The sequence below is a fragment of the Colletes gigas genome, unplaced genomic scaffold (assembly GCF_013123115.1).
Source record: "Colletes gigas isolate AHSC1104 unplaced genomic scaffold, ASM1312311v1 Colletes_gigas_Sc00025, whole genome shotgun sequence".
NCBI lineage: Eukaryota > Metazoa > Arthropoda > Insecta > Hymenoptera > Colletidae > Colletes > Colletes gigas.
This window is the reverse complement of record NW_025106654.1, coordinates 1,417,526-1,430,828: the sequence shown is the minus strand read 5'-3', so window position 1 is coordinate 1,430,828 and position 13,303 is coordinate 1,417,526. Positions and strand designations below refer to the sequence as shown.

General features: G+C 36.1%; 2 protein-coding genes across 2 annotated transcripts in view; one reads left to right on the top strand and one right to left on the bottom strand.

The window, feature by feature from the left end:
* LOC122401548 (dynein axonemal heavy chain 1-like) overlaps positions 1 to 13,303 on the bottom strand; it is a 111,191-nt gene that overhangs the window by 74,654 nt on the left and 23,234 nt on the right. The gene's annotated exons all lie outside the window — the stretch shown is intronic.
* Positions 1 to 13,303, top strand: part of LOC122401449 (thyrotropin-releasing hormone receptor-like) — a 45,969-nt gene that overhangs the window by 31,873 nt on the left and 793 nt on the right. The window contains exons 2-3 of the mRNA XM_043403578.1: positions 11,309 to 11,507; positions 12,321 to 12,426. Of these exons, the coding sequence (XP_043259513.1) occupies positions 11,309 to 11,507; positions 12,321 to 12,426 (305 nt within the window). The remainder of the gene's footprint in view (positions 1 to 11,308; positions 11,508 to 12,320; positions 12,427 to 13,303) is intronic.

The following is a 13,303-nucleotide window of genomic DNA, read 5'->3' as shown; positions in this document are numbered from 1 at the left end:
AGGTAATAAAAGAAATTCAAGAATTCAGGACCCATCGAATCAATACATTAAGAACGCTAAAGGCCCTCGAAGTAGTCCGGATTCGAATTTTCGCTCGAAAATTTCGAATCTCTTGCGAAACTCAGATTCCAGCACTGACCGCTGAATGGAACGATCTCGGCTTAAGGGGCCATTCTACCTTGTAGGCACGAAAAATACATGTTTCTTTGTCACTTTTTTTGCAGGCTATTAAAGAGCAATTAATTCCGTGTTTTGTAGATACATTTATTATATATTTAGCTATATTTACGAATTTTTGCAACGCATAATATCTATTGATTACCCTGTTTTTGTTGGTCAACAAACTACAGTTTTTACGAACGGCGCCTGACTGAGTATGTGATATCTTGCGAACAAGTTATCCAAAATCCAAAAACCAACGATATTCTTAATGTAGATGAGTGTGGTTATAGCATGAACTAGGATCTTTTCAAAAGAACAAAAAATGGCAAAATGGCAACTATTTTACGAAAAAATACTGAATATTTTCATATATTCGGCTGCCTTTTTGTTAGTAAAAGAAAAAGTATTGCAGATATCGCAATTATCCTAATTCATGCTATACGGAGATTAGTTCAGTTCCGAAAAATGTAGTTTCGAGAAAAACAGCTTTAAAGTTTCACGTTCAGTTGTTATACCTGCGCGCGGTACATTTCAGCAGGCTATAGATTCGTTAGTTTTCAGAATTTCAATTTAATATTTGGTAGATATATTTTCGAGACTACATACTAAAAGAAAATGCAAGCAAAAAAATTCGATTTTTTAAATCCCACAAGGTAGGAAGGCCCCTTAATTTGATAACGTCAACTTAATCTGTATAGTTCCATTCGGCTGGAAATAGAATTTAAAGCTTTGTTATAGAAGCTCGATATGCAGGATAAATACTCGAATGCAAAAAAAGGGGAATGAAACGAAACGAATAATTTTTATTTCTTTTACGTCCTTTTAAAAGATCTATCGTCCCGCGCCTATTCGAGATTATTACTGTAATTACGAGAAAATTTATTTCACTTTATCGCGAGGATTCGTTCGATCGACGAGTTCATTTGTTCGATTTCTTAATTTTCCCAATGTTTGCCAATTGACCAACGACCGTCGAATAACTATAACGTATTTGCGAAACAATTGCTCGGTACAGTTTGGATCATGGGACTTTGATTGTTCATAATTTATCCCAATTTATTTTGGCAGTCGTCCTTGAACGCTTCGCGCGTCGACGTAATTTCCCCCAAACGTTCCATTTACTTTTTCAGTTTTACGGAATCACGGAATTAAGGGAGTCGTTTGGTTCGAAACTTTGAAAATATCCATTTCTTCTTCTTGCGTTTTCTGAAAGTTTCGTCGCTTATGAAAACAGGTCCGCGAAGTATTCGATTGAAATACGAAAATTTAGCATGATTACGGGAATTGAAAAAGTTTGTTCAAAATTTTGGAATAAAAATTTCTTTTTAACTTCCCTAAGAATCATAAGATTTTTAAAGAGCGTTATTACCAAGTAAACATAAAAATGATAATAATTAAAATAGTTACTTTAACTGGCTAGATGAGTAGCAATTGTGGTGTCTCAAGTAAGCTTAAACATCATAGACTATAGCATCACTATAAATAGTATAAATACGTCTCATCAGTCACCCAAGATTATGTTTGACGTTTTACGTCTTGCAACGTCTTACATAATACGCTTGATATCAGACTAACAAGGAACTTCCGTAAAATCATTTTCTCCTCACTAATTAAAAAAATATCGTTTCTTACCAACATTCTTAAGTTTCAAAAGGTAGAAAATATAAGGATGTTCACCACTCTGACGGTTTCCAAACATTTTTCGTTCCCTTGCATTTTATTAAATTCCAAACGTGCAGAATATTATGTTAAAAGAATTCTTTGAAATGTAATAATTAACAGAGTATGACATCAATACGAACATGTTATTTTATCTCGAAAATAATATATTTTCATATTTAATATCGTCGAAATGATATCGCAAGCTTATTAAATATGAAAATTATTTGTTTTATCAATATGGAAATGGTGGAAATACTTCATTATTGAAAATCATTATACAGGACGTAATTGACCAAGCACTTTTAACGATGCTTTATAACAAAACATTCCATCTGCAACGTACACATTTTAAATAAATGTTCTTCTCCACTGCCCAAATGTTCCAATTTGAAACTTGAATTTCAATGTAACTTTTATAATTTTAACGTGCGGAAACGTTATACTCTGTTCTCCTTCGCTTTTTTAATTTCATATGTGAAGTACGCCGATGAAACGTAGCCCTGTACTTCCGTTATCAGCGAGATCTGCATCCGGCCAGCTGAATTCACACTTTTGAACATGCCTTTCCCATCAGAATTACACTCGAGCAGCTTCATCACTTGGTACCGTGACCCGAAAATTAGTATCGTATCTACCGCATCATCGAGACGAAAGTGTTTGACGACTCGTCGAATTCCGTCTGTTTCGCAGCTTCGAAACTTAGCCGCCTCGCGGGCCGCGCCATTGAATTATTCATACCCTTCGACCTGAAAAATTCGCCCCCCTGTCAGCTTGTGCTCGTCCATGATCGATTGCCGCGATATTTTTTATTCGACCATGAACGATAGGAAACGCACCTAAAACGTAAACAATTTGCATTATACGTTCATCTAAAAAATATCCAAATGCTAGCTCGTCGAATCTTCTCGTTGTTTCGACAAAATTTTTAACGGCCAAACTTTCGTAGAATTTCTCGACGAACGCGGAACAAAGCAGAATGTTATTATGTATTCACAAGAGAGATGTTCTTTAATGTATAATGCTGCTGATATAATTAAAAGCTTTTAGAGGAAGAGCGAGCAGAATCTTTATTATTATTAATATTTTAGGTACGCTTCTCTAGCGAAGGATTATCAGAAAAAATATAACATGAGACATATTTCGATTGTATGAAATTTTAAACAAGTAATCTACAGGATGTTCAGCCACCCCCGGGAAACATTTTAATGAGAGATTCTAGAGGCCAAAATAAGACGAAAATCAAGAATACCAATTTGTTGATGGAGGCTACGTCAAAAAGTTATTAACGTTTAAAGTTCCACCCGTACTGAATTTTTTTCTCGAAAATGCGCAGGATTTCGGGGGTATGTCTATTCACCAAAAGTGATTGTAATTGAGCTCCGCAACCGAAAATAATTTTTCCAAAACGATTTGAAATTTTTTTTTCCGTCGAAAAATTTCACACCCCGATTTTTTTTCTAGAAAGTGGATAGGATTTCGGAGGTATGTGTATTCACCAAAAATGATTGTAATTGACCCTCACAACCGAAAACAATTTTTTTAGAACGATTTGAAATTTTTTTTTCGTCGACTTTAGCCACCTAATTAGATTTTCGGTAAGGAATTTTTTTCTCGAAAGTGCGTAGGTTTTCGGGGGTATGTGTAATGACCAAAAATTATTGTAATTGACTCCCGAGACCGAAAATAATTTTTTTAGAACGATTTGAAAAATTTTTTTTTCACCGAAAAATTTCATCACCTACTCGATTTTTTTTCTCGAAAGTGGATAGGATTTCGGAGGTATGTGTATTCACCAAAAATGATTGTAATTGACCCTCACAACCGAAAATAATTTTTTTAGAACGATTTGAAATTTTTTTTTTCGTCGACTTTAGGCTCCTAATTAGATTTTCGGTAGGGAATTTTTGTCTCGAAAGTGCGTAGGTTTTCGGGGGTATGTGTAATGACCAAAAATTATTGTAATTGACCCCCGAAACCGAAAATAATTTTTCCAGAATGATTTGAAATTTTTGAATTTAATTGTTAATAAGTTTTTAATGAAGCCTCCATCAACAAATTGGTATTCTTGATTTTCGTCTTATTTTGGCCTCTAGTATGCCCCATTAAAATGTTTCCCAGGAGTGGCCGAACATCCTGTATATTTTAACGGAGAGACCTAGCAATTAAATATGTATAAATCTATAGTCAAATTGTTCATTCAGTTGATCAATTTATATTTTATGCATTTAACAATCCGGAAGCAAGAAATTATCTGTCCGTTTAATTTTAGCTTGATAGTCCGTTTATAAATATGACGGATATTCGGTTCGCCCTGAATTATCGATTCCTGATTAAAGTTCTTATCTTGTTATACTCAAGAATACTGTACGATCGAGACACAGGAAACGTCATTCAAAGGAGATAATTCATTTTGGGATCTACCTATCGCCTTAATAAATTCCAGGCATCGTAAATTATTGGACGTAGACTCCGCTTTATTTTCTTCGCGATTCATTTAACGTTTTCCTTTTTATACTAAAACTACTTCTTCCTCTTTCGTTTCGTGAGATTAATTTTTTTTTTCACGAAAGACTGCAAATTAAATTATCTTTACAGCATATATGTATAAGCCCTGAAAAATTCAATAATCCGTGTTGATTGCAATTCGATGAAACACGAAATTGGGAGAGATGGGTTTCGAAATTGGACAATATTGCCTCGTTTAGTTTATAGGTGCCTAGTCAACAAGTCATCTCTGGATAGTAAATGGGAATTCAGAACAAAAGTCATAGCTTCTAAACTAGTCAGTTTTCGAACTAAGACCTCTTACACTTTTTAAAAAGAATACAAAGATGCATCAAGTGATGCACAAAAATTATACATTTTTGTTAAAAAAAATCGAATCGACCCTGATTTTTTGTTGCATAAAAATTGTTTTGCCAATTTCTACTATTGCAATTTCTTGTCAAGTGATTGCTGTGTAACTTTTGTTCGAAAAGTTTTTTGATTGGCTTAGAGGAAGTGCTTGAAATATCGTAGCGATCATTTCGAGTATATGGACGTTCGGGAAGAAAATCGTAACTTTGCATCTGTCCAATGTTTTCCTTTATTCCTTTTTAATTAAAATATAAAATAAATACAGATACAATTTCTTATCTTGTAAATAAATAAAAGAACATTTTTTATTAGATCAATTCCGATTCTGATTCGGAGCAGGTATCAGTAATTGCAATAATGATTTTGATCATTTTCTCTGTTTCGGGCAAATTCGGGCAGCTAAAATTGGCGTTAAATTAAAATTTAATGTGCCTTAAATTAATATGCAAAAAATCATCGAGGTATTTTTTGGTGTTTTTTTTTTTACACTCAATTCAAAATTGATAAACATTTAACATAAAAAATTGGGACCAATTGTTAATATTGTAAAATATTGTTCAGCAATTTGGAAGGTACTATAATAGTGTACACAACTTGCAAAAATCAAATTAAAAACACAAATTTTCGGTAAATGGCACATGTTTAAGGAAATGCGCCGAAAATTGCATTAAATTTCTGGCATCATTTTTGTTTCGCGTCGATGTTTTGGTTCGATCGGGTTAAACGGTCCGTCGCGACGCGTTGCTTCTAGGACTTAACCCGGAAACAATGTTTCTAAAATTATTAAGCAGCGTGAACGTTAATGGTGACGAATCGCACGTTAAGGGGGGACCTCTATGTAGAAATCCGAAATTAAGTCGATTTTCAAGAATTATTTCGAAGGATAGAGAATTAATAAATATTTGTAAGGTTTTGAGGACTATTTAGAATATACTTCAATTTCATTTTGCAATTTTTTTTGTTCAAATAAAATGCAAAATGGCGGAGATACAGCATGATTTGCTAGAAGCGTCGCGAGACGTCTTCTAAAACGGTGTGCACTCTAGTGTTGGTTTTTATTATCCGAATCTGCTAAGCAACGAAATATGATTAGTATATAACAATAGTAAATGGATGAACCGAAGATATTGAAGGAAAATTAAAAATTCGAAAAATGGCAGACCTCAAAGCAAAAAACTTAATATTTCAAAGAAGACTTGTATTCGTTTTTGCATTAAAAATGATGCTTATTTCCGTGATTTTAACTTACTTTTAAGTTCATCCATGAGACATTACTACCATTAAAATGTGTATTATTATGACCGGCTGAGCTATTGAGAACGAAGCGAAAAAGTGAAATTCTAAGTCTATTATTCGAAAAGTTAAACGGTTAAATTGCCGTCAATTGAATAAAATATCCTTTCTCAAAAATAGCTTTACGCCGCGGACCTATCATAAACTGACAACGAAAGATTCGCGTATTGTGTTCCTTCGGACGGAACAATTTTCCACAACAAATTGGTAAATTCAGTAAAAGTTATGGATAGTGTTAAAATCTACGTTCCTTTATTAACATTTTGGGATATATGAATTTATAAAACATGGACTTTAGTTTCTTGATTTTTGTCCATTGCTGGGCACACTGTGTGGCGGTGCCGATTGTACAAAGGCGGCACGTATAATTGCCTACATGTAATTGTTCGTGCCGCTTGGAAGTTTGAAGCACGCAAACTTCTCGAGTCGCCAACATTCGTGTACTCTCAAGTATCTCGTAGTCCCTGCTGCCGCGAGGAAAGATAAAGAAGAGACGTTCTCTCATTATTAAACGACGCGTTTGCCGATACACTCGAGGTTGCGCTGTTATTTGTGACGATAAATTGCGATCGTCCAAAGTAGTCGTTAAGTTATGTCGAGGGACGTAATCTATGAACCGCAGCCCGCCAGTTCCGACAATTTTCCATCCGTATAGAGGTCCACAGTTATCTGTTACTCTTCCTCATGGTGGAAGTCGTAATGGAATACCTAATGCAGAACTTCCTATCGCCGACAAACGTTCGCGAGAAGAAAAGTCGCGGGGAAGCGGGCCATTTTTTAACGGCATTAAAGCTTGGCGAAACTTCCTCGGAAGCTTGACTTACGAGGAATTTAATCATCGGAGAAAAAGAATGCTGCTGAAATTTTCTCGTATAATTTACTTTCAAGCCAGAATATTATATCTTAAACGAAGCCTGATAAAATCTTTACGGAGACTTTTCTTACGAAATTAACTAGATGCATTTTTCTGCACCGAATTTAACGAAGTATAAACAAATTAGGGAAAGGAGGATCTTATCGGTTCGAAACGAATCGAATAATTCTTTCGGGCAGAAACTGCGTTCATTTTACTAAAGCCTTTCAGAAGAGAACTTTAATAGTTCTCGTCCAAGACAATGTTCGATCGTTTTCTTTCGAAACGCAATCTCTATTAATTCCACCGGAGCCTGATAAATCTATTGAAAAGAATACGCTAGGAATAATGTTACGCAAATCTGATTTGCAATTAAGAATATCGATCAGAATCATAATGGTTCTATTCTAGTATTCGAAGTACTAAAGAATTTTCAAACGAGTCTCCTTTGGAAACTGAACAATGGATACGTTTAATACGAGTTTCTATAGGATATCTATTTAGCGATATTAATAACGATGGGGACGACGTTTTGGGAAGCTGATAATACGGGTGAAAAATTATTGGTACCCCGTGGAGATCTATTAGAACGGGTTATTTCGTCTCGCCAGAGGTATCGCGTAATTCCAATCATCGTTTATGGTTGATGGCTACTGTATAGTGAGCGTGCAAGTATCTGCGAATGAGAATAGAAAATAACGAAAGAAAACAATGTACAAATAATGTAAAATTCTTCAAGAAAATCGTTTGCTTCTAGCATTTTGCAAAACTACACTGTATTACAAACTAGGTAACGATAGTAGTGTTTTAGATACTTTTTAGGTACTGCAATTGGATAATTGGCGCCTACTGGTTTATTCCCTTTAAAATAGCTATCACTTAGACCGAATAAAAATGTCAAATATTTTTGTATTAATAACTGGTATTTTACTGGTGTACGGGATTTTTCAGGTGACATTACTCAACGCGACGGAAAAAGGATGAGCGATGGAAGTTTTTGTACATAACAGGCGGGCGGTATTTTATGACTTTCAATATTGCATTTAATAATTGTCATGTGATGCTTTTTTCACTCGTATTTGCAATACGGACGGTCCATGATATTTCGTTAGAAGTTAATCATATTGCTTAAAAAGTATACCCATAGTAAAAAATTTATTCACATATATTTAACTGGACATATGGATCATGATTTGAAATAATTTTTTTTACGATTTGTTAATTTTGGAAACGACTAGACGGTTTTGAAGTGGTCAATGTCAAAATCGTCTGAAACTAAATTCGTCGTCTATATCTGTGTTGTTTTTTGAAATTAAATGACGAGCGATGAAATCAAGTTACTTAGTATGTACTTGAATTGTAGCAAATTTCATTCTTATTTCTAATATAGTTCTTGAGTTATGCTTATTTGAATGTTTTGAATTTTCATTCCATTGTTTAATTAGGAGTGAAGCGAGATGAAATTTTCGTTTTGGTCTCATTTTGAAGACTGATGTCTTGCCTTCACTCCTAAACAAAAATTAACTGAAACTACCTGCCACTGCAAAAATGACAACTATAAACGTTTGCTCCGGTACCTTCGCGCGAAAAGGCTCTCGAGCATTAAAAAAACGTGAACTCGATCACATTTCTTCGAATTCTCGCGGCTCCGTTCAATTAAAGTGGGAGTCTCATGTGAATGATAGAAAATTGAACCATTTTTCTTAATTTTTTTTTTAAGGAAATATTACATGTGACGTTATGATTCTTTTTGCAGTTTACTTAGCTATCCTTTGGGAATACAAGATAATTTTTGTATTAATTTTTATTAACTTTTAATGTTGTTATCACGTCCGCCGCAAACATGTGTTTAAACACCGGCGTAGGTGATTGCAGCTTTCAAGGTTGACTAAATCAAAAAAATCAGAAAAATTTTTATTCGGTAGGTTTACAGTTATCGCCCGTACCAAAATAATTAATTTATGTTGCAAATTGACAAAATGGTGAAAGCTTAAAGTAAAAATGGCAAAATTTCGTCGTTTCTTTTGCAACTTTTTAATAAAAAAGATATGATAAACTCATTATAACAATTTGATTTTGGTACGGACGAGAACTGTTAGTATGTAGAATAACGTGTAAAAATTTCAAAGCAATCGAACGTATAGTTTTTGAGATTTTATCTACGCCAGTTAAGAAAGTAACGTTTCGAGAGAAACTCATTTAAAGTCTGCAAAATCATACTCATCAATCTCAGCTCCATATAGAATTCCTTCCAGAATATTGCCACATAGATGACAAAAACGCCCAAATTTCAACTTTTAATAACAGCAGATGTCTCTTGACCCTGTCGTAAACCTTTCGAAACAGTAATGTCTTGGCTGTACATGGTAATCACCCGAAGCAATGACTCCGGTAATTACCGCGAGGGCTATACAAAAAATGTTCTACAGTCCACAATACTTGACATTTATCTCTCAAAATTTAACAGTACATTCTTAAATATATATACTTTCAAAAAATGAAGCAAAAATTTGATATTTTTGAGGTCTCACATGAGACTCCCCCCTTAAATCGAACCAACTCGTCTATATCCTCTCATTTACGAGCATGGACGGTCCAAGGCGAGCCCAATTATAATTAACTAGCGTGCGAACAGTTACAAGCCCGGGGAATATCTGAAAATTCAATTTCCGTTTGTCCGCAGAAACGTCGCTCGTCGCCTTTAACAAGACTGGGGAACAAAGGGTAAACGGAATAGTGACTGCACCATAGCACAGACCTTTGAAACGTAAACAACTAATGTATGCATTTGATAATTGACTTTAACCCAATTTGTATATACGTTCCTGGGCGATGATCTTGCCTCGTTTAAGGTGTTTAGGATTTGCTTGTCATTAAAGGCATGCCCAATATTCGGATGGCAATCTTCTAAATGCGAGCAGAGATGCCGCTAATAGAGACCATCAAGACAATATGAATATTGAGATTGTTATGGTCGAATAGAGAGAATTATAAAAACAGCCCTCTACTGAGCCACATGGTGTGCAAAATCCGATCGAGCAACCTCTTCGTGGTGCATTGGTTTGTACATTGAAAAAGAGAACCATTTTTTACCTTTTTGGCATTTTTTTATTTTGACTCCTGAAGGGGAGTCAGAGGGCCAGAGGGTCAAGGGGTAATATTTAAGGGCCCACAGTAGTACTATTGAGTTTTAAGGGATGAAATAAATGGACAGTGTACAACAGTGCTTCTTACACTCAAATATGCTCAAACGTGGTAGTCTAGAATAAGGCGCAATATTATTGACTTTTGATCCCCCGTATCTCGGAAACTGCTCAATTTACGGGCTTGGGCCTATTGGAACTTTTCATCAAGACATAATGAACTACATCGTATCAAAAGTTCAGCTAATTTAACCGGGGGCCATTTTCCATAAGATCTGTGACGGGTCCTTTATTTATTTGTAACGTAAACGGTATTTGGTTAGAAAGGCATGGAGGACGCGACCTTGTCAAAGTATTTCCCGGGATAGAGTTCTCTTCTGCATGGAATACGACACGAGATATTAGAAACTCGACTGCGCCACGGGCAAGTTACGTTACGAATAAACAAAGTTGCGGTGTGTCGGACCAAGCGTTGACTTTATCCCCTGTCATATTTTTCGAGTTCCTCGCTGCGCATAACAAACGGTCGCCAGATAATCCTGTATCATGTCAACGCCTCGCATAAAGGTCTCATCGCGTACGTACGAAATTTCCCTGCCCTTTGCACGCTTTCTGTCTACGACGAGACGCCTAACAACCAAAAACCGTGCATTTCCATCGCGAATTTTATACTCGAACCGGCGGACTAGCTTTCGCCCTAGAAGAATTCGTCGAATTGTATTTGATGACACCCTTCCAAACTTTTGTAAAAGTTCGTCTCGTTGAAACTGAGAAATAGTATGGTATGGGAATATAAATATAGGATGAAAAGTGAAAGTAAATACAAGCGTAAGAAGAATTGATGGGACAGAGGTGTCCATCTCGGATAAGAATTTAAATAACTCGAGATCGTCGCAATAGAGTACAGATTCACCAGCGAAAATATTAGCCGGGTCGTTCGTGAAAATGATAAATAGTGGACGAAGTCGTGAGTCTTGGTGGATTTCGGATGAGACTGCAACTTTCGGAGACAAACGATCGCGGATTCTGACTGAGAATGATTGCTAACGTAATCGCCTAGCCCCCGCTAAAGAATGTACGGGGATAATACTTCGGGAAATCAATCTTCGTAACGAAATAAATATTGTACAAAACGTTGTTTCTCGTTTTATTTTAATTTGATTAATTGTCTGCAACGAGCAACGAAATTAATCGTCGATCGTTGGCAAAAATTTAACGGAACGTTGCCGATCGGCTGACGAAAACAATGCGGCTGATAATACAAACCGGTTACGATAGCTTGGAGGTATCATTGTTTCCCTTCCAAGGATAATGTTCGAAATTCTGGCTTAATTTTCAGAGTGCCAGCAGCAGTAACAATGGCGCTGGCGGTATCAATCTGGGTCCAATAGTCGGAGGTCGGAGGCCACCCTCCCAACAATCATTTCACTCGTCGAAGAACAACCATTCCCATAATTCTCGACAACAGACCAACTCTGCGCCACTCTCCACGCCGCGGAATGCCTGCCAGCTGCCCGAAGTAGCATCCCGGTGTATACGTAAGTATGGTTTTCCTCTTTTATTATCGTCACACTCTATAAGGTTTAGAAGGTTCGACGCCTCGACGATCAGTAACTCTGCCCTTCCTGAAATCATCCTTCCATTCCTGTTTCGGGACTCCCCCTTTCTTCCAAATCAAACGATCGACTTATTTTCTCGCGTACAATTATCTCAACTCTATCACGATTACATGGACACCCTGTACAATATTTCATTATTCTTTATTATTACGTTCTCAACTTCGTTGCAGGTCCTTTTCAGTGAAAATAATGGTACAAGAGAGATTCCCTCTTTCTTCTTTGGTTTTCAATTTATATTGAAAATATATATTGGAATACGAATTCCTTCGCAGCCAATTGTTAGAATAGATTGTGTAAGCGATCGGAAACGGAACAAACAAAGTACACGACCAAGAACGAGAATACTTTTTGTTTTTCGATCGAAAAAATTCAATTCTCAGACGCCTCTGCTGCCGTTATATGGCAAACGCAATAACTAAACTTCACGTTTTTAACGTTTAATTAAATTCTGCTGGATTTTCCGTCCCGTCGTACGGACGGGTACCGTTTAAAATATTTAAGCGGGGAAAACTAACCACGCTCGCCAAGAGATTATATTCTCTACCACTTTTTGAGTTTTATATCAACGAGTCCGCTGTAGAATTTGCGGCTCCCGAGTTATTTCGATGTTCGCAATCCGTGCACGGCTGGCGCGGTAAAAGCTGGACGTTGAACGCAAAATTAAATTAACTTGCGGTACGTGAACTCCTGTAATAATCACGCATTTTTTCCCACCGTCTTTCTCTGTTCCAGATATCAGATCTTCCTCGCGGAATCTCGTATCGACGAGGAACCAGCAGAGCATCACGAAAATGTTGCTTCTGATAAGCACCGTCTTCGTTCTTCTTAATTTACCGAGGTAAGCTGCTTCGGCGACCGAAAATTTCTATTTTTCGAAACATTTTAAGTTCAACGCCCTGTAAATATTCAAATATTTAATGTTCTGATATTGCAAACTAAAAGTAACTTTTGTTCGATGAAAAAGTTTGCCACGTTGTGCATGCCCTTTTGTCATTTAACCCGATGGATCTTCTGCCTGTGGCACACAAATGGCAATCGAGAAACTGTTTTATGCAATATTCAATTGTCTCGTGCCACGTTAACGTCTGAGCGGAACGTGAAAATGAAGCAATATACCTGGCAGAATCGATAGAAAACAAATTACACCATTGTCGATATTTACAAACGCACGAAAGAATCGAATCAATACATTGCAGAAACAACCATTAATCAATGTATAGTCGCTTGAACTCATACGCTGTTAACATTCAATCTGGGGTTTCTTCGATACGTGGCGTTATAGAAAAATTCAATTCTGCACCTTTGATCTATTTCTTGGCCTTTTCGCGAAAAACATGACATTTAGTAATTGCACGCTATCGAAAAGAAAGCCACGATGGCCTTGACCTTGATCTGTAGATGACATTCTCCTATTTAAGCTTCAAAAGGTTTCAGTTATCGATCATTATTTGTTACAAAATTATTAACAAATGAATATTCAAGAATATGACGCTTAATGATAATTAAGTATAAAAAAAAGTAGCATCGTTGGCTTTAATCTTGAAAAACAAAAGTAGAACATCCTCCATGTATTATTCATTTTTCATTTCTGTTCGTATTTATTCTTCTTTTTTAATGTATTCATACAGACCATCGATTTTTACTCTATCCATTAATATTGAAATATTAAAACCGTACTTCGACATATATGTTATGTAATTAATATCGGTTTAATT